This window comes from Lytechinus variegatus, chromosome 12, assembly GCF_018143015.1.
Source record: "Lytechinus variegatus isolate NC3 chromosome 12, Lvar_3.0, whole genome shotgun sequence".
Classification (NCBI taxonomy): domain Eukaryota; kingdom Metazoa; phylum Echinodermata; class Echinoidea; order Temnopleuroida; family Toxopneustidae; genus Lytechinus; species Lytechinus variegatus.
This window is the reverse complement of record NC_054751.1, coordinates 27,343,678-27,367,865: the sequence shown is the minus strand read 5'-3', so window position 1 is coordinate 27,367,865 and position 24,188 is coordinate 27,343,678. Positions and strand designations below refer to the sequence as shown.

Genomic DNA, 24,188 nt, shown 5'->3' with positions numbered 1-24,188 from the left:
GTGTTGCATGTGAATTATTAAAATCTAGACTTTCACCAAAATACAAAGATCTTTCAAGACTCTTACTTGGGCCTTAGAATCCAGGTAATAATCAACAGCCATTGGAACTCCATTGTTGACAAAGGTAACTGTGACATCGCCGCCGACCATTTCAGTTCTTGTTGACAACCCACTGATGCCGAATGCGCTGTACATTCCGTCATTGTCATCCGTACTGGGGGTGCTGTGACGAATGACGATGTCGTCCCCGTCGATATACCAGCAGACTTCAAACTCAGAATCCAACGTTTCGCAATTGCAGAACTGAAATCAACCACAGTAAGAAACCATTATTGCAGGTATATTATTATTAATTTCCAGTAAATTCCCTAGTCCAAAATTATGTAGATTTAAGTGTTATAAATTAGTCATGACATTATTATTATTATTAGAAGAACATGCTATAGAGACTCAGAAAAATACTATTTATCTATTCTTTTAAAACTCTTCAAAACAGCAAATCTATACAATTAAATATGTGCCAGAGGCCACGATACAGTTTTGAAAATGGGGGGGGGGTGTGGCTGACAAAGCAAATATCACAATCAGATATCATTCTATGTGCAAAAAAATTATAATGAACCTTAAATGATGCATCCCAATCAGGGGCCGCGGAAGCGGGGGGGGGGGGTTTAGCTGTTGGTGCTTCACCACCCCACTTTTTTCCAAAACTGTGTACACAAACGTAAAAATGACCATATGATTGTGATTTTTTGCATGGTTAGCCCCCCGACTTTGAAAACCGTTCCGCGGCCCCTGCCAATCACCCCAACTCAAGGAATAAAGAAAAATACATCACACAGGGCACATTTGGCATCCATCTAATCTGATAATTTTAAAAAAATTATATCTTAAATTATGGGATTTACTGTCCCTATTTGTAAGACACTTGATTGTCTTACCGAAGGAGCTGCTGTACTGGTAGTCGTTATAGTTGCTGTCGTTGTAGTAACTATCGTCGTTGTTGTGGGAGGAACTGGCAGTGGTAAGGGTGGAATGTTGAGTACGTTCTCGTTAGGAATGTCAACATGGCCGAAGTCTTCTCTGAATCTGACGCACCAAAGTCCAATATGGCCGATGTCAAATACAGTGATGTTTTCAAGAAGATTGATGGTGATGGTTTGACCCGAATATGCCCCGAGTACTTTGATTCTGAAAGAAATGAATTGTTAATTTCTCACTCACGTAGAATTATTTTTTTGGGGGGGGGCAAGATATGTAAGTACATTATTGTAGGAAGAATGTTATAAGTAATGAAGATTATAATATGCCATTTCATATTTAGAAATATTTGCATGAGCAGAGCTTTCCAATTATAAATTCATTCAACCTACAAGTCCTGCCAACTGGTCTATGATATGTTATCTTCTATTAGAGGCAAGCTCAGCTTACATCACTGGCATAAATCCAAGCAGACAAACTATTGTTCAGGGGGATGATCTATTGTGTCATCCCCCCCCCCCCCCCCATTTGAATAGTATGAAGTCATGGATTTACGGCAATGGCTTACATAATGTAATATCTTCTTGAATATAATCCAATAAATCCTATCCAATTTGACCAAAAAAGAAGAAATCTAACCACGAAAAGTTGCTCTTGAGCTAATTGAGAAATGGCTTACACCTCCTCCCCTTTTCTACCTTCTACTCCTGCAATTGAAAGTGGAAGGGTGGAGGAGGAGGATGCTGGAGAGAAAGAGATGGAGGGGAGAAGAGGGATGATTTTTTTTTTGGAAAATCTAGTAATTGAGGAAGTAGTAGTAGAACAAGCAGTGCTCCAACCTCAATGACCGTAGTATCTGAACAGCCATGTACTCTAATGAAGTTACGAAAATTTCCAATTTTACTTAAGATAAACAAGCAGAGCATTTTTTTCAGTGTATAGGGTAGAGCACACCATCTCCAGTCCACTTTCCCATTGGTATGCATATAGGCCTATCCAATATTCATTCAAACTGGATTTTTTTTCTCCTTTGTATTATTTCTCCTCTACCCATTATGTCAACCATTTTTTTAATCAAAAACATGTGGAGCAATATTGTACCGCATTGCATAGTGTAGGATGGTTATTTTGCTATTTTGGTTTTCCTTTATTCTTCAGCTGTTTTACATTTCTGTTCTGTCTAGACTTAGTTCATTTGCATTTCTTTTCAGCACTGCCCTTGCAGTCTGAACTTAGGTTATTTGAGTTTAAGGATATTCAGTTGCCATTCATTCTTCTCTGAATGCCTTTCCTCCAATTCTCTTTTGTCATCTTCATTCCTAAATTCTCTATTCTCTCTTCAGGTGTTCCACTCATTCCATCCCTCATCACCTGACCCCTTAGTTTCTACTTCCATTATTACATAATCACCAGACATCTTTGTCATCTCATCTCATTCCTTATTGGTTTATCTTATGAATTGGGTTCTTACATTTTAGTTCGATCCTTCCATTTTCTTTAGTTTGATTGGTTGTTATTTCTAATTTAAATATTTATGTAAATTATAGAATGATTTGATTTTAGCTGAGGCAAAGCAGCCCAGATATTAAACAGTACACTACCGGACTTCTTCAGTTTAAGTTCTCTTCATTTTGCATCTGTTTCACTTATTTCCCTCTTCAGTTTGATAATTGAGTTTGCTGACTTAGAACTTTATTTTCAACTCCAAACTTATAATTTTCTCAGCCTTACAACTGGTGGCAGCGGTGGGATTTTATTTACGTACCTCCAAACATATAACTTTTACAACCTTACAAGTCTAATGAATATATTTCCTTTCAGATATTTCTAATCATATTGGATAGCTTTTCTTCTTGGGATACAGGAAGTAATACTCCCATTATGGTAAAAATATTGCGCTTATCTATGATAGGTGCAATTTTCCCAAAAATGTGAACTATATTCATATCCTCTATTCTGAGCCATCCAATATGATATAGTGATAACTTACTGTCCTGTTTCATCGTATGTTCTGTAACTGTTATAATACGTTGGTGTGCTGCCTGGTCCCACCCAGAAGTAGGCGTCTGTAAAATGCAGAAGGTTAAACAATAATTTTGCAATAAATCAACTGTCTTTTCAGAGACAAACAAATCGACAAATGGGCTAGATCTAGATGACAATTTAGATCAAATAGGTAATAGACAATATGGTTGTTGACAAACTGGGATACGACAATAAATGTGGGATAAGATCAAACAGAATGTACAGTGTAGACGAGCAGGTGTAGACCAAGTAATTTTCCATGGCGACCATACGAACCATCGGGTATTAGTCAAAATATTGTATATTGTATAAAGTACAAATCCTGCTCTCTATATAGTTAAATTTATAGGCAGCAAATTAAGTTTACTTCATGAGATATTTTGGATTTTTCGTGCACTTAATATGCAAGTACACGGTCAGCAGCTAACCATCATATCTGCATGAATTGACTTTGCACGAAAAAGAGCGACACAACGTTTTGCTGTTTGCGCATACTTCAAACAGTCAGCATTGTTTTCCCTGTGGCATTTTTGTACAGGAAATAATCTTTACCGCTCAAACTGAAATTACAAGCATTGTAGCTTTTTTTTGCTAAAATTTCTGTGATTCTTAGTTCTGTATAAGAATAAAGATACCAATGTTAGAGCACTTGTCTTGGTCATTCTTACTATCTTTTTTTCTAGCAATAAAAATCTTGCAAGGCTTGGGACAAAAAGTGGAAATTATAATAAAATAGCAAGAAAATAAAGTTCAATTTCTCCGGAATGCGTTTCACAATATTCTTTCGCGATATGACAGTTTGGATGACCACCGATGATGTAAAGTAAGTTAACTGTTGACGATATTGGGATATGGGACCGGATAGAATGTAGACAAGCATGTTTATAGATCAGGGGTGTATGTGGTCACAAATAAAAAGATCTGAAAAAAGCTGAAGAGTATTGAAAAAGTCTGAAATATAAAGAGCTCCCATACTTTTTGTACAGAAGAAAACCAAAAAAAAAAAACTGATATTAAGCTGAAAATCAAAACAAAAAATCTGATATCAGATAAAAATCTGAACACTCACACCCCTAATAGATCAAGACCAACTGGCAATTTACCATACATCTTACCTGGCCCAAACCCATCGTAGTACAGATCTTCAAACTTGAGTCTCTTTGGATCAAGGACTGTCACGGCTGTAGCAGACGTTCGGTGGGAAAATGTAGGAAGAACTCCAAGGTTGTATGGGGAAGGTGGTTCAAAACCTTGCGGGAATACAACATGTCCAAAATCGGCCTGCAAAGAAGGTAATTGAGAATTGACATTCAGATCAAGATTTATTCCTTTCCGTTCACATACAAATTACAGTAACAAATATCCACAGTGAATTTATTACAAAACACTGTCAAATACTACTTAATATTTAAAAAAAAATAGGTTTATATTTTCTTTTACAATTGCTATCAGTACAAGAATTAATATTTTGGAATCACCATGATCATATCATTAAAAAATACATTTTTCCTTAACATGCTTAAAGAGCAGGAGGAAAAGGTGTGGGATAAAAGGGGGTTTTGGTAGAGGGCATGAAGGTAAGGTGATGAAGAAGAGAAAAGGGAAGGGAAAAAATGGAGGACAAATGAGCGATCAGGGAGATTGTTGTGGTAGAGAGAGAAGGGAAGCTGTCAGCTTGAATTCAAATGGACTCCATCTTTTAATCCTTTTTGAAAAATTTGTAAAATTTAGACCCATGTATCATCTTTGAATTCACAGTTGAAATCAAAATTGCCGCACACTATTTGGATATTATAATATTAACAGATTATCATTTCATATTTCTAAGTTTAATGCTAGCATGGGTGAGCATATATTCTCAATATAGATTATGAATTGCAATGTAAAAATCATTCAAAATTAAATCTATTAGTGGAATTTCATAACAATTATAGGCCTATAAAACCTTCTTGATTTAGAAAAGAATTTGAAATTGTAATGTATCTACTTCCTCCTTAATAAATACATTAACGTAAGGGCAGAAGAAATAAAAATAATTACCGCGAATTCCCGACACCAGACCGAGATATAATTCAGATCTGCGAGAGACCTCGAGGAAGGAAGAGTGACGGTGATATCGACGTCAGAGTAATAGCCAAGTTTTTCCTCTCTGAAATAAAATTAAGAGAGAGAATGATGAAAATAACCAAAAGTTTCAACTGACTTCATCCTACATATATATATTGTATGCTTTTGCATTGTTTATGTAAAATCCCGGGGGGCCAGTCAAATATTTGACCCAAAAAAGGGTGTTTAAAGGGGTGTTTTTCAGTTTTGGACGCGGTTCGCACATTAAGGGTAAAAAAAGTGATTTTCAAGAAAAAGGGTGGTCTTGAAAGACTGGTAAATGGTAAATTGCGGTGTCCAACCTACTTAGGGTATGTTTTTTTTCCCCCAAAGCTTTCGTTGAAAAGACTAGCCAAACATGTTCAGGGTATGTTTTTCCCCCAAGCTTCCCCCCCCCCCGAGGTAATATTTTGGCGACAACTTGGTTAGGGGTCAAAATGTGTTAACAAAGCCAGCAAAAAACTTGTGTAGGGGGTTATTTTACACACAGAAAAAAAACTTGTAGAGGGGGTGTTTGGAAATTCCTTGGTCACGTGTGTGTTAAACAATATATTTGACTGCCCCCCCCCCCCCCCCCGGGTGCAAAATTACGTAAAAATGCTCCAATATGAACAAGTCTCTAAACAAAGTAAATAAGACATTTGTTTTTTACATTTTCTTAATTTTTTTACACAAAATTTCACTTTTTATCTCTTTTCCTGCCAAGGGCAGAATCACTCCTGTACCACATTCATTTGAAGGTGCTTGCTCACATCACTCACTTGCAGCATTTAAGAATATTCCTCCCATACACCATGTTTGGCTGATTAACTCCCTCAAATATTTTGGTTAAAGGTATTGTTTAACTTTGTGAGCAGCCGATTTAAAAAATTCTCAAACCAAGATGAAACATGTGTACAAGTGCATGTATTAGAACTAATAAACCCTGAAAACAACCATTTTTGAGAATGAAAAGCTAAAACTACAAGGCAAACCCAGATTTTGTAAAAAGGCGTCTTATAGACACCTAAATAGTACACATAAGTGTATGGGATGAAATTAAGATGGTGTTTCCGTTCACTTTATATTTCAATTTTTGAAGCACTAAATAATTATTTTTGAACGCAATTTTTTTTGGGCTTTATTTTTGTAACATATCACAGACACAGGTGACAAATGTGACCTTCTAGCTCAGATTTTTTAAAGTCGAGCCAATGTTAACCAATCACTTTAATCACGCTACTGACAACAAGTGAAAGACATCTATTGAATTTGTGCTCCATCTGAGGCAGAGTGAATTGTTCACTCATTGTTTGAATTGTTTGGTTCTGTAGAGAGTAAATCAGTGTGATCAAAACTTCTTAAAAGTTTTCACATTCGTAATTGACACACTTTTTCACATTCGTAATTGACACACACAACATAACTTACATTCCATCTTGTATATAGATGGGGAATCCATCGCTGGTTGGCATGCTAGTCTCTCCTCCCCATAAGAATGCATCTATTCATGACAGTAAAATAAAACAAGAAATATGCAAGACGTTTACTTTTACATGATAATGAAAAAAATAATAAAGTGTTTGTATAGCACAAGTATCAACCTAGTAGCTTGCTGGGTGCTCAAGGTCCTACGTATATTACCCCGGCTAAGGTAGTCTACCGATTCCTGCGCCCACAGCTTTTTTTAGGAATTACTTTCTGCCAGTACCCATTTACCTCACCTGGGTCGAGTGCAGCACAATGTGGGTAAATTTCTTGCTGAAGGAAAACATGCCATGGCTTGAAATCGAACCCATGTCCTTCAGATTGAAAGACGAGTCTTAACCACTAGACCACGACGTCCCCAAATGCATGTAGAGAATGCGAAAACTATATTTAATATTTGCCCTGGTGTCAAAGTGATTTTAACAACAGCAGAAAACAAGTTCATTTGATGAAGGTTTGGCAGAAATACATAAGAGAATATTATTATCAGGAGTTTGGGATTTAAAACTTTTTAAAGTTTTGAGTCTGATATGCCATGCAAATACTAGCGAGCAAAACCATCATGACAAGCTCGGTCAATTTGCTCCCTCGCTTTAAGTTCATTTTAAGCATTTTGAATTTTTATAAGCATTATGCCCTTCCCCCCCTCCCTTCGATGAAATTTCTGCATACTGCCATATACTATGAATATGCATGAACAAGAAAATTCTTCAAAATGATCAATCGATAAATACTGTTGTCATCTTTTAAAATCAAAATTTGTGATTTAAAAATGCTGTTAAAACATAAGCATGCCCCCCTCCTTTTGAAAGTGAAGACCCTTTTTTTTGCTTGTCAATTAATTTTTTTGGGACAATATCAGCTGAATTTTTAGTTAAAACCGTCTTTTTTATGCTTGTCAAATTTTTTGTGAAATTTTTCCTCAGGAAAATGTGCCCCCCCTTTCAAAAATTCCTGGATCCACCCCTGATCGACATCATCATCATGACCATCATCCCCACCATTAGATCACCACCATCACCAACGCCAGTTCCATCACCGCCACCATCACCAACATGCACCATTATCACTGTCACACCATCATCGCGTACAACCCCCATCATCAAAACGACTATCACCATTATCCACTAGCGTACCTATGGGGGGGCCAGAGGGGGCAGTCTGCCCCCCCTCCTGATGAGAGTCACAACCCATGCAAAATATCCCTGCCCCCCTGACGAGCTTAAAACCTATTTTGCCCCGGCCCCCCCTGACGTGCTTGAATACCTATTCCCCCCCCTAGGTACGCCACTGCCATTATCACCACCACTACCACTAGCACAATCATCATGCACACTGACATCATCATCCAACATTATCATGCATCATGGACATCAACAGGCTGGTGGTCATATAATTACAACCAACGTGTAGGCCTACATCAATTTTCATCATCACCATCACAACAGGCCTATCATCAACATAATCATTATCCCCATCACCATATCATTAGCATCATCATTACCACTATCACCATTTATGGAGGTGCGATAGCTCAGTCGGTATTGCGGGGGTTTCAGATCCGGTGACTCGGGTTCGATTCCCAAGTGGTGTGCTAGTGCCCTTTGGTATAAGGCATTTATCCCCATTACCAGGTCCCTCAGAGAGAACTTTAAGCCATTGGTCCCCTGGTTGCTTGCTCACATGCTTTCGTGCTTTCTTATAGCAGTCCGGTAAACAATAACATCACTATATACCACCATCATTATCATTATCAACCAACATCATCATCATCAGCAGCTGCAGCATCACCACCACCACCATCGTCATCATGCACCAACATCATTATCATCACCACCATTATCATCATCAGCAGCTGCAGCATCAACACCAACACCAACATCATCATCATTCACCAGCATCATCATCACCACCACCACCATCCACTGTCATCAGCACCACCACCATGACCTCCGGTGTCCAGTCCACTTTACGGCCGTCTTTGTTTCTTAACTTAGAACTTTCTTTTCCTTGCTCGTTTCTTCACCTCAAGGGATTCCAGGTATGCATCACGACCATCAAGTATCTCCCCTCTCGCCATCAATTATCATCATCATCATTATCATCAGCAGCTGCAGCATCACCACCACCACCATCATCATGCACGGACATCATTATCATAATCATCATCATCACCTCCACTCACCACCATCCACTGTCATCAGCACCATCACCATGACCTCCGGTTCCCAGTCCACTTACAGCCGCCTTCGTTTCTTAAAAACTTTCTTTTCCTTGATCGTTTCTTCACCTCGAGGGATTCCAGGTATCCATCAGCATCCCCGCCCCCTCCCGCGCCTTTAATTATCATCTATCACTGCAATACAATCATGTCTTTCTCATCCTAAGATTTTCAGCCAATATATTTACCTGGAGCTGTCCCATCATAAGAGAATCCTATGATTCTTATCGTCTGATCGTCCTCTGCGTAAATTGTACCTGCAACATCATGTACAGTTGCTCCAAATGATCCCACAAGTTTGCCGTGATAGTCGCTCTGAGCGTCGGTACGGGTTGCAACTATGAAAGGAAGGGAAAGGGCGGAATGATCTGATTAGCTTACTAGTATTTACAGAATGCAATTATCAATCAAATTAACATCATGACATGTACATTGCCACACTGTAAAAACTGCGGTGTTAAAACTGACACCAATTGTTGATAGAGGACCACACCCTGAGGTGTTAAAATTACACCCTAGAGATTAAACATAACACCAAAGAGTGTAAATGTAACAACAAAAGGTGTTGTAATAACACTTATAGGTGTAAAACTAACACCACCAATTTAACACCGGTGCAAAATAACTGGTGTACTGGTCCTCTATGTACACCGGTTAACACCACAGTTTTTGCTGTGCAGCTTAATTACATTTCTAGGGCGGGGGGGGGACTAAGTCTATATGTTTCAAAGTCTTCAGCATTTTTTATACCCTTCTCATATACCCCCATATACCTCTGAAATTACTCATAACACGACTTAATAAGGTTAAGTCCACCCGTCAGAAAAATATTGGTTAAATGAAAATATTCTGACAAACATAATGCTGACAATTTCATCAAAATCGGATATAAAATAAGAAAGTTATGACATTTCTTTTTTTTTCTTATTTTTCCACAAAATAGTTATATGAACGCTTAGTCATATGTGAATGAGAGAATCAATGATGTCCCTAAAGGCCTAACTCATTATTTCTTTTGTTTTTTATATTGTTTGAATTATTCAATATTTCAATATTTTTACAGATTTGACAGAATGGGTCAACTTGACTGACTGAACCAAACAATGTTAAACAACATAACGGCAACATAATACCGGTGACAGCCCGCTAGTCCGAAGGTCCACTAGACCGAGGGTCCGCGAGACCGAGGGTCGGCCGCGAGACCGAAGGCCCGCGAGGCCGAAGGTCCGCGAGGCCGACTTTTCTTCTCTTCATCGGTTGCCGGTCGAAGCTTGATATTCCAAGCATTTTGGTAACAATGATTAAGATGGGTAACTAAAAGAACAATTGACGCAAGCGCGCGAGGTGAAAATTTTGATATTCCGATCTGAAAAAAACTTGACAGTTTAATTGACGTTTTTAATATGGAACCATATGTATATCCAACCAAATATTATTGCAAATCGAAGCGTGAGTTGTTTTTTTAGGTTTACATGAAAACGGGACATCATATTCACCTATTTAATCATGAAAAGTATGGGTTTATTGCTAAAGAAGTGATGCAAGCGCGAAACGCGAGCTGAAAATTTTTATATTCCACTCTGAAAAACGGACATTTTGAGCACGATTTTGAATAAAGAACGAGTTGTGCATCTCAATTTCGCTTGCCGATTTCTGTCTAACATTACAATCTTATTTTATTTTTACACATCCGGAATTATTGGGGGGCAAAAAACATATCGTTTTGCCCCCCCCCCCCAGGATTGACGCCTCTGATCGTAACTGTAAGTAGCAGAAACACCCCCTCCCTGCACCCCCCCTAGAGAGATGTTTCGTGCGTGCAGTACGTGTTTCGCATGATTCGTGTGCTCACCACCGCCCCCCCCCGTAACATGCACATGTTACGCCACTGCAACAAGGCGTCTTAAACTACTCGACTGCGGCAACCGATGAAGGGGAAAAAAGTCGTTCTCGCGGACCCTCGGTCTCGCGGTCCCTCGGTCTCGCGGACCCTCGGCCTCGCGGACCTTCGGTCAAGTGATCGGACCCCATAATACCACATGTTCAGAAACATTATGAAAAATACGAGACATTTGGCTTCCTCATGCTCGTACGCACGGGCGTCCGTCGATATAACACATGATATTTTTATGAAAATATGCACCCTTTTTCTTAAAAGTTGATGGAGAGGGGGAAAAATTTATCGTATCAAGTCGGGGTATTCAGTAATGAGTACAGGAGAAACTATATTTCACTGATTTTCATGATTCATTCCATTTGATTAACTCATCTATTCGTGTTTGGGGGCTAATCTTTCCCTTAATTACGCATTGCTTTTTTGGCAGAAGTTCTATGGACAATGCACCTTTTTTCACACAAACTTTGAGACACTCTGTATTCATTCCCCCATTGCTCGAGAATGAACGGGCAGTTAACAACGGGGTGAAAGATTTAATGAAGAATGGAGTGTATATTTCACGAAAATGAAAGCCATTTCCCCATTGGATGTTAGATCAATACGTGTTTTTTAGATGAAGTTAGTTGTCGAATAGGCTCTCCTGGCATTTGAGGTCTCTATCGGTGACGTCACTCAGGATCGTCATGCCTGAACCATCGGCCGGGCAGGGGTCGCAATGGTAGTATGATTTATGCATAATGCACTCGATATATACAATAATCTTGTCCTCCCGTTTAAATGAATGTGAAACTCATATAATTTTCATCAGAGCATTCAACAGGAGTACTGTAGTACACATTTCTTTGTTATAAGTGAATTAAGTCCCTCCAGTGAGTTTGATCACCCCTATTAAGAAAATGTATCACCCCTAAGTTGTAACACAGTCAGCTGTTTGCACTCAGGGTCACTCCGTGACCTGTGTGTGCGTTCAAGAGTTGTACACGATTTTCTGTCTCATTTAGGCAGAAATCTTTCATAATGACATCTTATTTTCTTATTTCTTATATGAAATCTTATTTTCTCCTCATTGTCCTGTTTTACAGGACAATGAGGAGAAAATACGATTCATATTTCATAATACAAAAGAAATAGTGGGTGAGTAATATCATCAGTTCCCTCATTTGCATACCGACCGGGATCTGCATATAACAATTTTGTGAAATTAAGCGAAACTTAAAGATGTCATAACTTTCTTATTTTAGATCTGACTTCAATTTTCAGTGTATGCTTGTTGGATTTTTTTTCTTTCTATTCAAATCCACTTTTTGTTGGAGGTGGACTAATATTTTAATGACTCTAACTTTTAGCAAGAAGAGACATGAGGCTCAAGTATAGCCTGCATGCGTTAAGAAGCAATATATTATAGCTATATAGCTAGACTGATATGAAATTTCATCCGATACCTCTCTTTTACATTGTAATATATACATGATCCAATTTAAATTGATCTCAATTTGAATGTAGGATATGATAATATATGAATACAAAAGACTGAAAAGGGCTGCTTTTCCTCATTTTCAGTTTCCAGTCACCTTTTTTATTCAAACATTAATAATCTTGGCATTATTTACATCATTTGGTAGCAGGGGTAAAATATGAGGTTAAATAACAGCATACGGATTTGCAATGCGTGCTCTTCTATATTCTCACAAAATTTATGTTAATTGTGATATTCAACGATTCTGTTATAATAGGCTTACTAAAGCGAGACTATATAGCCTCTAAATTTGAATTACTATGACTTTGATACGGCACTTCAGTATTTGCTAATTTGCTATTAGCTGTTTCGAAATGTCGCTAATTATGTCGGACTATAAAGATTCAAGAAGGAGTATGAGTATAATCTTTGAATAAGCCGGATCACTAAAATGTCATCAACATATATACATGTTGATTAACCTAAGTACACGTATAACTATAAGGGAAGGCGGGGTAAGTTGTGACATTTTTGCATTTTGCATGTTAGAATTGATACGACTAATGATATTGTAGAATTGAGTACCTAGCCTTTAGATTTTATTCTTGGGAAATATTTTTCACTAACTTTCTACCCTCACACTGAAAGTAATTATGACCTTTAAAAAAAACGATGTCAAATGGCTCAATGTGCCCCATCTGTGGGGTAAATTGTGCCACCTTCTGGGGTAAGTTGAGCCACAAACACTATGTACAAAATGTATGCAGGAAGAACCAGGATGTCATTTTTTCATTTAAAGTCTTTTCACTTGCTAATTCTCACTAAATACGAACATCCTCTAAAGTAAAAACTGTCATTTGAATTTTCTCCTTTGTGCCTGCATATCAATGGCGTTTTAAGGTTTGTTTGTTGTTTTATTATACATTACCATAATAATTACTTTGGCTCAAATTACCCCGGTCCAAACTTAATGCGATAATTTCACATCCACACATTTCTTATGTATCAATCTTGCATGGGCGGAAATCCCAGGGGACAGAAGGGACATGTCCCCCCTACCAAAAATTGTAGGGGGGACACAATATCAAATGTCCCCCTACTATTTTTGGTCTTTTATGATGGAGAAAAATGCATCATTCACATTCGAAATAATACTTGTATTTAGGACTAAATGACCTTACATTTGGGGTGAAAACCTTTTTTTTCTTGGGGGGGGGGGGGCTTGTCAAATCTTCCAGAGTGACTAAAATAAGATGAGGGGAAGACTTGGAAAACAAAAAGAATCTTTCATGTCACTATATGAAATTTTCGCTCGCGCTTCGTGCTCGCATTGCCTGGCAGGTGACTTTTCAATATGGAGCTTAAATATCAAGTTTGGAAGTCAACATTACACATTTCACCTCGAAAATCGAACTTTCATTATTTTGTGTGATTTACAAACTGATTTTTAAAAAGTGCTCTGTAAAAGTGACATGGCCATGGTCTGAATATTGACATTTTCTGCTCGCACTGAGCGCTGGCAAATTTCAATTTATTAAGTACCTATTATTTTTGTGTATTCCATTTACTTTGAAAAAAAAATCAAGTCTGATTGTCAAAACGTATCAGCTACTCGCTCGCATTTTAATTGGCGATTTATGTACGTCTCAATATTGATTTTCATGACAGTTTATCAAAGATTTTGGCTCGCGATTTGTGCTCGCAGTAATGGTTAAAAAATAATTTGACTGATGCATTCTATTCATAATTACAAAATCGCTTGAAATCAATGTACAGTTTTCAGGCCATAATATCATCAGATTTCTCGCCCTTATTAGGCATTAATAAATAAGATATCAATAATCTAACGATTAAAATTTCCCTTTTGTTTCATCTCGCGCTTAGCAAGAGGAATAGGTAGATAGTCATCATTTTCATATGACATGTCCCAAGGATGTCCCGGTCCTACGTCAAAACTCAAATAACAATGAGAAATGTCAGCTGTTCCACCTCACAATTTTCCTACAAAGTGCTTGTGATATATAGCTGAAATGGACTCTTTTCAGATTTTTCATGATAAAAGAGGTGTAGAATGCCTAGATTCTAGGTCTAAATCTGAAACACGCGCATGTTTATTCAGATATTCAACTTGTTCTCTATTAAAATCATTATCCAGTTTCAGATCGCAATATCAAAAATTTTCTGCTCGCGCTTTGTCGGCTCGCATTATTAATGTAGAAGATCCCCTATTGCTCATCCTTTTCATGATTTACAAACATAAATAGAGTGTCCCGTTTTTAGATCTAAATCTCGGATTTTTCTGCTCGCGCTTCGCTTGCATCAATTGGTTAGTTATATAGCTACCCTGTTCACGATTACGAAAATTGATTAAAATTTTCGATTCTTTTTGTAGAAATGTCAACTATTTCAGCTCGCAATTCGCGCTAGCATTATTTGATTGTTGAAATATGTAACATCTTCATGGCTAAATGCAAGCAGTGCTTAACAAGTACCTTTTCGATCAATTCAAATAAAAAATATTTTATGACTGCACTTTGCACTCGCATTATTAATGTAAGGACCGGGTGTAAGGAAGGCCCCCAATTACCCATCTTTTTCATGATTTACAAAACATGAGTAGAGTGTCTGGTTCTTAGGTCTAAATCTCTAAATTTTCCGCTCGCGCTTCGCATCAATTGTTTAGTTATATACCTATTATATGTTTCAGTTACAAAAAGTGCTTAGAATTTCCATTCTTTAGGCAAAAAAAAAAATCAAGCTCGCGCTTCGCGCTCGCATTATTTGATTTTTAAAATATGCAACATATTCATGGCTAAGCTTTTCCATCAGTTTACGTCTGCTCGCACTTCACGTTCGAAGTAATTATTTAGTTGCATATACATCTTTTTTAGGATAACAAACTTTGCCCAGAATGTTCAAATTTTTAGGAAAAATACATAACCCCCCCCAAAAAAAAATGCTCGCGGAGATAAGGATTATGATATTATATATTTATGTTGAATTATAAGAATAAATCTAAAAAGTGGCCATGAGGACTACTCCTTCAATGAAACAAACAAAAATCATCTTCGAGCGGCCGATCGGGGATTAACATATGGCTGGAAAAAAATCGCGCCCCCCCCCATTGGCGAAGGCTGGATCCGCCCCTGTTGTCCCCCCTACCTTTCGGACAGATTTACGCCCATGCAATCATGTAAAAGACTGTGACAAGAATGAGAATCCATACCTGGACTAACAATATTGTTCTCATTTGTAATATTTAAAGACGTGTGCGGGTAAAAAACACTTTTATTTCATATCCTTGTTTACTTTTTTGGGTGAAATTTGTATTTTTCCCTCGAAAGAATTATTGAAATTGAAATGGTTTTTAAGAAAACTTCATCGCAGCCGATGGCTGAATTGCGAAATTCTGTACATGTACAAGTAAAATACAAAATATATACAATAACAATTGCTGTAGCAAAATGACATGTTAAAAGTAATACACTAAATGTTATATGTTGAAATGTAAGAAAGGAGAAGAGTAGAATAATTTTATACATGGGATAACAGTAATCTTGGATAGTTGTAACCACAGTATGATTCTGTGGGGATAAAGTCAGTAATTCAAAAGCTTGCAAGAATAAAATAAGAAACAGAAATTATAAACAAATGGTTAAAGAATTGAAAATGAAATAGAAATGTGCCGGAATAAGGGGGAAAATGAAAAAGATGTCGATAAGGTTAGTAAAACTGCTTAAAAGGATTTTGTCACTGAGATAAGTGTATTTCACCTGGCTTACACGGAAATAAGAGATATCATAAATCTATTTACATGGAATTAGCATATTAAACAATATACCAAGATGGGATAAAACAACTGTGCCCATTGAAAACAAGCAATGCTAGATGTGGTAGAAGTAATATTGAGCACATATATGTAAGCTTATTATCGTTATCATTTCGCTACAAAGAGTCGTAACCAGAATTCAAAGTAAACGAAAACATAATATCTTATTAGACGATAGCATATTGATTTCGTTTTTTATAAAATTTATTATGCATAATTTGGATATTGTTAACACTTTTTGTTTCAAAATTGAAAACAATGTGGTGGGGTTAAGGGTTATGCAATGGGTCATCAATACAATGACACTACCACAATGTCTGATTCATTCATTATTGGCCTGGGGGTGGTGGTTCAACTTGCCCCTGCATGTGCTCAACTTACCCCGCCTAATTCCCCTACCCTTCATGCGCATGTTTTTATTTTGAGAGTCGCGATTTTGAAATATCGGATATTTTTTTGCTTCTCTACTTTAGTTTCACTTATTCTCCCTTTGGTTTGATGATTGATTTTGCTGCTTTGAACTTATATTATTTTTTACTCCGAACTGATAATTTCTCAACCTACTTCTACTTCTATTCCTCTACTACTATTACTACTATTACTACTACTACTACTACTACTACTACTACTACTACTACTATTACTACTACTACTACTTATTCTACTACTACTAATACTTCTACTACTAGTAGTACTTCAACTTCTACATCTACTACTGCTACTATACTACTACTATACCGTGTGTCTAAAAAAACGTAACACTTTTGAAATGGTTGCCAAATTGAGCATATGTAATTTTATGAAGAAATGTCGATATGTATAGAAAGCTGAAGGACCAACCTTTCATATGATATGAAAAATTTGAAAAAAAAATCATGCTTCGATGAACAGTGTTCACTTAAGTTAGAGGTATGAAAATGTGCCTGCGCATGATTTTTCCTTCCAATTTTGGACAGGTAAGTTACTTGTAGCTTACAAAATAAGGTCGATATGAGATATTCATGATCGATGGATCAACAGGATATTTTGAATACCTTGAATACCATTCCCTTTTCTCTGTTATTTATCAATCCCGAAACACCACCGCCCATCCCCCCCACACACACGCACACACACTTCCACTCCCATCTTATTGTATCATTGATCTGGTAGATGTGAACGGGATTAAGGATGAATGGGAATTGGCTAAATTGAAATATTCCAAATCATAATTAACATTACGCAACCCCCTGTCCTCCCCCTCCCACACACACACACACACACATACAACCTTCTTCCTATCCTCTCACCTACTCCTTCCTTTTTTTATCACTTTTCTTCTGAAAGTTTGGTGGATCATTTTTTTTCCATTAATAATCAAATTATTAACCAGTCACTCATTTTGATCAATGAAATCAATCGATAAATCACTGAAATATTAATTCCATCAAGCAATTGCTCAAACCAATCATCACACGCACACAAACCACACACACACACGCACGTACACACACACGCGCGCGCGCACACACACTTCCACTCCCATCTTATTGTATCATTGATCTGGTAGATGTGAACCGGATTAAGGATGAATGGGAATTGGCTAAGTTGAAATATTCCAAATCAAAATTAACATTACGCAATCCCCTGTCCTCCCCCTCCCACACACACACACAGACAACCTTCTTCCTATCCTCTCACCTACTCCTTCCTTTTTTATCACTTTTCTTCTGAAAGTTTGGTGGATCATTTTTTTCCATTAATAATCAAATTATTAACCAGTCACTCATTTTGATCAATGAAATCAATCGATAAATCACTGAAACATTAATTCCATCAAGCAATTGCTCAAACCAATTATCACACGCACACAAACCACACACACACACGCACACGCGCGCGCGCACACACACACACACACACACACACACATTAGGGCAGACATGACAAAAACAAGTTAAATCTTTTTTTTTTTAAAGATGTTCATGTTTCTTTTATTTTTTTTCTTATTTACAACTGCTTTGTTCATCTTAAAATGAAAGATCTGACAAAAGTAATCAGTTCATAGTCCACATGGCTATCTTTTCTTCTTGACTGAATATCACGGCTTTCAAAGTACCGATTGAGTAAGGGTACCGGTAAAGATAAAAGTCTTTCACATTATCTTTCACATCTACCAGATCAATGATACATTAAGATGGGAGTGGAAGTTGGTGTGGGTGTGTGTGTGTGTGCGCGCGTGTGTGTGGCATGGGTGGTGTTTGGGGATTGATACAGAGAGGAAGGACTGGTATTCAAAACATCCTTTTAACTCTTAATCCATCGATCATGAATATCTCATATCAAATTCATTTTGTATGCTATACCTGTCCAAAATTGGAAGGAAAAATCCTGCGCAGGCCCATTTTCACACCTCTAAATTAAGTGAACCCTGTTCATCGAAGCATGATTTTTTTTTCAATTTTTTCATTTCATATGAAAGGTTGGTCCTTTAGCTTTCCATACATATTGACATTTTTTCATGAAATAATATGCTCAATTTGGCAACCATTTCAAAAGTGTTACGTTTTTTTGAGACACACGGTATACTGCTACTTCTACTTCAACTTCTGCATCTACTACTGCTACTACTACTACTACCCACTACTATACGTACTCCAATATCTATACTAGTACGACTAAACTGCTATTCATACATGCATTTATTTCTATACTGGCATATAATCTGTATAATATACGAATATGTAATAGTACGATGGGCCGGGTACTCGATTGTACGACATGGTACGTGATACCACGGTGATATATTACACCATATTATACTACCAATATACTGTAAAAGTGTGATATGTTGACATATAGAAATAGGCACAATTTGCAAAGACATATAGGGCATATAGCAATGGAGGCCCAATTTATATCATATTGTTATTTTGGTCGAAGGAGAATATACTAGTTACAATATACATCATACTTACGATAAGATAATACGACCAGCAATGCAGCTGCTACTCTGGGAAGATACATCTCTCTGAGAATGATGTCAATGATTTTACCTATAGAGATCTAAACTGGAAGATAGTAGTTGTTCCACTTGATGTTGGTTACAAGCTATTTGCACATGTCTTTAACTCCGCTTTAATTTCATGAAGACCGAAAAAACAGAAAGCTGATCGATATAGTCCAGTGATTTCAATGAATACAGGGTTAGAAGGCTTCTATACTAGCTAGGATAATAAATACATGACGCACATCCGTGCCAGCCCTGTATTGGTATAAGGTCAAAGATACTATGCTTTTGTATTTGGGCATTTAACCAAACAAATAGCACAATCATCGTGATCATAGTAAGAACTACAATAAAAAGGATCGAGGAAGAAATTGAGAGAAAAGGATAAAGAGAGGGAGTGAGAGATAGAGAGAAAGGGAGGGGCGGGGGAGTTGAGGGTAGGTGGAGTCAATAGAGATGGAACGTTGAGAGATGCACAGTCATGAGTCATATAGAGGGAGAGAGAGGGAACTATACCCCTTTCATAAACCCCATTAAAATGAATTAGGCGGCTAATAGCAGCATAATTTGGTCGTAAAATTGGAGGAGGACAAGAGTTATCCGCATTACTCTGATGCTGCTATTATCCGCATAATAGCAGCATCGGGACAAGATTTTGAGTTTATGAACGCATTTCCAAATTATGCGGATAATTGCCATGGTGCGGTCACAAGGTCACCCTTTTCCAACACAACCGCATCGGAGGGGGCGTGTCCAGTTGTCATGGCGATTATCCCCCTTTTTCAGGACGGGCGCTCGTAAAAATAATGCGGCTTATTTTCGGAGTTTATGAACGCAATTTTTATTGAATTATCCGCATTACTCTTAGGCGGCTAATTGGAGGATAGGTTTATGAAAAGGGTATTAGTGATGCTCCAGGCTGAAATTAATACGATATAAACACAAAAAGAAAAATCAGACAAACAAAACACTGAAAATTTGATCAAAATCGGACTAAGAATATAATTATGGCATTTTAAAGATTTGCATTATTCCGGTGAAACAGTTCTAGGCATGTCCTCATTCAGTGAGCAAATCCATGATGTCATATCCCCACTTTTTCTTTTGTATTCTATTGAATGAAATCAGGTTTATTCAAAGTTTTTATACCAGGATATGAAAAAGAATGGATTGACAACTGATTTAATCCATTAGATATAGTGCTGCAAATTTATTTCATAATAAATGAGATACATTGTTCACACATGCATAAAAAAATGAAACAAAGTTTCAGTTTTTCGATGTGCATATAACTGCTTTCCAAAAATATTACTAAATTTTAAAATTCAATAACTTTATTATTTTGTAATCCGATATTAATGAAATTTTCAGCATTTTGCATGCTCCGTAAATTTTACTCTATTTATTTAAATATAAATATTTTCAGCCCGGAGCATCCCTTTTAAGGGTGGGTTGATAAGGAGATCGAGATGGAGAAGATTTGTGGAAGGGAAATAGGAAGGAAAGTCAACAAAACATGAATCGGAGCTTGAGAGAGTGAGAAAGGGATGAGCAGCTTAAAGATAAATAGAGAGATAGAGGGGGGGGGGGATTTGAGACGGATTGAGGAAAAGGGGTGGGGTTTCTGGGGGGAGGGGTGCAGACAGATCCAGGAAAGATTTTTTTGAAAGAGGTATATAGCATGGCAATTAGTATAGATAAAAACATGAACTATGGCATGAGATGAGAGTGGGAACAATCGAGAGAGAGAGGGAGTGAGGGAGAGATCGAGAGATGGCCAGGGGCACCAATTCGCAGATCTAGTGAGAAAGATTGAAGATAAACACGTCAAAATAGATCGAAACGGAAGAACAATTGTTGTAAAATAGGAAGGGAAAATCCGGTTTGAACTTCAATCGATTTGTATTTGTAAAAACTAATGATAAAGGGATAAAGGCTGATTGTATTCGCAACGACGCAAGGTTATTAACAATAACAAAAATGTTATCCTACCAACTGACAATACCGATCTCCACTCCCTTATTTTACCACCATTACAGCATTGCAAACAAAGCCAGACATTTTTTGTTGTTGTAATTCATGCTCTAAAATGTCATCTGAGTAATAATAGAAAAGAATCTGTGTTCAAAATAATACGTTTCATTGTTTGTGTTAATGCCTGTGATAAGGGTTTAAATGTTCTTAAATGATAATTATCACATTTCCTCTTCGTATTTTGTTAATACCAATATTAGACCAATGATAATGATTGTGAAATTTATGTTAGTATTTTTGCATTTTAGCATTTGGGTGCTACAATTAAACAAGTCTGTACCTTACATTAAACGCTATTGTTTAATTTCATTTCATCGAATTCATTTGATGAATTTTCATAGTCATCGCTGGTTATACTCTTTTGTTTAAATCTTATTTGTATCTTTTGCTTTTCTCTCTTATCATTTTAGACTTTTATGAATTGTAATCTGTAGTAGAGACAAGGTGTGTGTTCTTCGTTATCATGGTAATTCTATATTTTTCATTCTTAATATTATCGACAATATAATTCTGTGATAATACTCGTTTATAGTGATTGTTTAATTTGCTTTGATATGAGACTTATATTATTATTGTATACTTGATTTGAGAGAAGACAATAACAACATTTTATGAAACAAGACCAAAAATAAAAGACACAAACCAACGTTCAAATTCATAGACTAGGGCTTGTTGCATATCAGTAAAAACAAGTGAGGTATCAATGTAGAATCCGGCTGCCAGATTTGTCAACAAAAACGGAGTGCCATAAGCAGCATTATGCTCCTGCAACGAATAAGGACCAACGCGGGCCTTTGCACTTTAAAGCCACCAAATAGAATATCATATGTTGGTTTTAATTTTAGGTATGTCGATCATATTTTTTACCCAGGTATGATATGTGTATACTCGGTAGGATATGAAAGTCTGTGATTAGATGTTGTGCATGTCTGGGGCAACACGTATAAAACTCATTTATCCAAAATTGAATTACTTCAAAAGAAAGCAGTTAGAATAATCAACAAATCTGATTTTCGTTCCCCATCTGCTCCTCTATTTAAAAATTTGAAAATACTGCCTATTTATGGACTTGTCACTTTTAATACAATTATATTTATATACTCCACATTGAATAATATCATTCCTGAGTCTAAGGATAATCCTTTTGTATTTAATTCAGAACTGCACCCTTATAACACTCATCAAGGTAACAAGCTTTATATTCCTCTTTTTAAAACTACAGCTGGTCTTCAGTCCCTAATAAGCAATGGAGTAAAGAAATAGAATGAACTCCCACCAGATATTAAATCAAGTACAACTCTGAATAAATTTAAATTACTGTTCAAATCACTACTTATGGACACTCTTTAAATATATGTACCTCCCTTAAGTCTTTTAGTCTCAGGCATTTGTGTGTGTGTGTGTGTTAGGGTGTGTGTGTGTGCGTATGTTGGTGTGTGAACTTATGTTCTGTTGTTATTGCATTTGTTCTTAATGTAAGTTATTTCTTGTTTTTTATAATTTTTTGGGATACCATGTACAAGCATTTTGCTTTTCGGTGTCCCAAACCATAATTTAATTTTATCATCTATTGTACATTGCTATTTTGATATGTGTTTTATGGTTGAATAAATAAATACAATACAATACACCGTCGATTAATGGTTGCCTGACTCCCGAGGCAGCGGAGATGGTGCATTTTGTGTATGAAACAGTGATGGTTCCTATGACGGGGGTGATTACATTAGTATAAAATACTTAGAAACCAAAGCATGAACCGCTGTATTATTTATTTATTTATATATATTTATTTATTTATCTATCTATTTATTCCCTTATTTATTTATTTGCCATGAATGCCAGATTTATCAACAAAACGGATTGCCATTCGCAGCATAATGCTCCTGCAACGAATTAAGGACTAACGCGGGCCTGCACTTTTAAAAACAAAAAATGGAATATCAGAGTTTGATTTTGTTATCATTAAAACCATATTACAATATACATTCAATGGCAAGACAGATATTTACACTAGAAACTCTCTTTTCCACGGCGGACCCATGACCATGAACTGTGAAAGATATTTCTAATGTAAACAGCTCGACAATGAATATCACGATTATGCAGGTCATATTTCTTTGATAGAAAATGAAATATATTACCTACCTGTCCCACAAAAAAGTATATATCTTTAGTGATATGTTTGACTTTACCTTTTATTCGTTGCTTTCACAGTACAGTCATACCTGTGTGCATATTCACAACGTCACAATGGTCCGCATGCCTTTCATTGTTGAATGCAAGTGTTGACATAGATTTATAAATAGCCCGGCCCCTAAAGGTTTCGTCATTTTTTTTTTTTGGGGGGGTAAGTTCATGTCATTTGATCTTTGATGAACTATATCTTTTTTTATTAACAATAATACAAGGTTCTGATGAGCTTCTCAGTGATGACGAACTCAACAATTAAAGAATACATTATCACTAGACACTCAACAATAATTACTCACACATCCCAAGTTAGATCATAGGCTCTCACACAATTACTCATCAGCTTAAAGAAGACACATGGAAACATTTCTATTTTCCAATTCAGATTTTTAGAATTAAAGGCATAATTTTTATATTTGTAACATTTTCCTTTATTTACCATGCCAATTGTAAGCGCTAGCTTCAGGCCATTTTGGGAAAGGCGCAGCACATGAATAATAATAATGATAACAATAATAATTATGATGATAATATTAACAATAATAACGATGATGATAATAATAGTAATAATACGTAATAATAAATAATACTAATAATATTATTAATGTAATCATAATTAGCTGAGAGTAGGTACTCATGAAAACCATCACTTGGCTTAACCTATGCACTGAAAAAATTATCACTCATGAGGCACCCAAACATTCATTACTTGGCAATCACACAACTATTATTCTTTAGCTGAGATTATGCACTCATACAATCATCACCGTAAAGTTTTGACTAGGCACTCGTACAGTTATCACTTATAAGCTTAGACTATGCATTCACACAATTATTACTCATTAGCTTGGACTAGACACTCATACAATTATTACTCATTAGCTTGGACTAGACACTCATACAATTATCACTTATTAGCTTGGACTAGACACTCATACAATTATCACTCATTAGCTTGTACTAGACACTCATACAATTATCACTCATTAGCTT

At 36.6% G+C, this 24,188-nt stretch overlaps 1 protein-coding gene across 1 annotated transcript in view; it reads right to left on the bottom strand.

Moving 5' to 3' along the window:
* The window catches only part of LOC121425249, a 42,159-nt gene extending 23,027 nt beyond the window's left edge, over positions 1–19,132 (bottom strand). The window contains exons 1-8 of the mRNA XM_041621269.1: positions 18,940–19,132; positions 8,989–9,138; positions 6,523–6,595; positions 5,047–5,155; positions 4,122–4,287; positions 2,972–3,047; positions 942–1,191; positions 67–303 (exon numbers count right to left, since the gene is read on the bottom strand). Coding sequence (XP_041477203.1) covers positions 67–303; positions 942–1,191; positions 2,972–3,047; positions 4,122–4,287; positions 5,047–5,155; positions 6,523–6,595; positions 8,989–9,138; positions 18,940–18,988 — 1,110 coding nt within the window. The 5' untranslated portion in view covers positions 18,989–19,132. The remainder of the gene's footprint in view (positions 1–66; positions 304–941; positions 1,192–2,971; positions 3,048–4,121; positions 4,288–5,046; positions 5,156–6,522; positions 6,596–8,988; positions 9,139–18,939) is intronic.
* Positions 19,133–24,188: the final 5,056 nt, after the last annotated feature.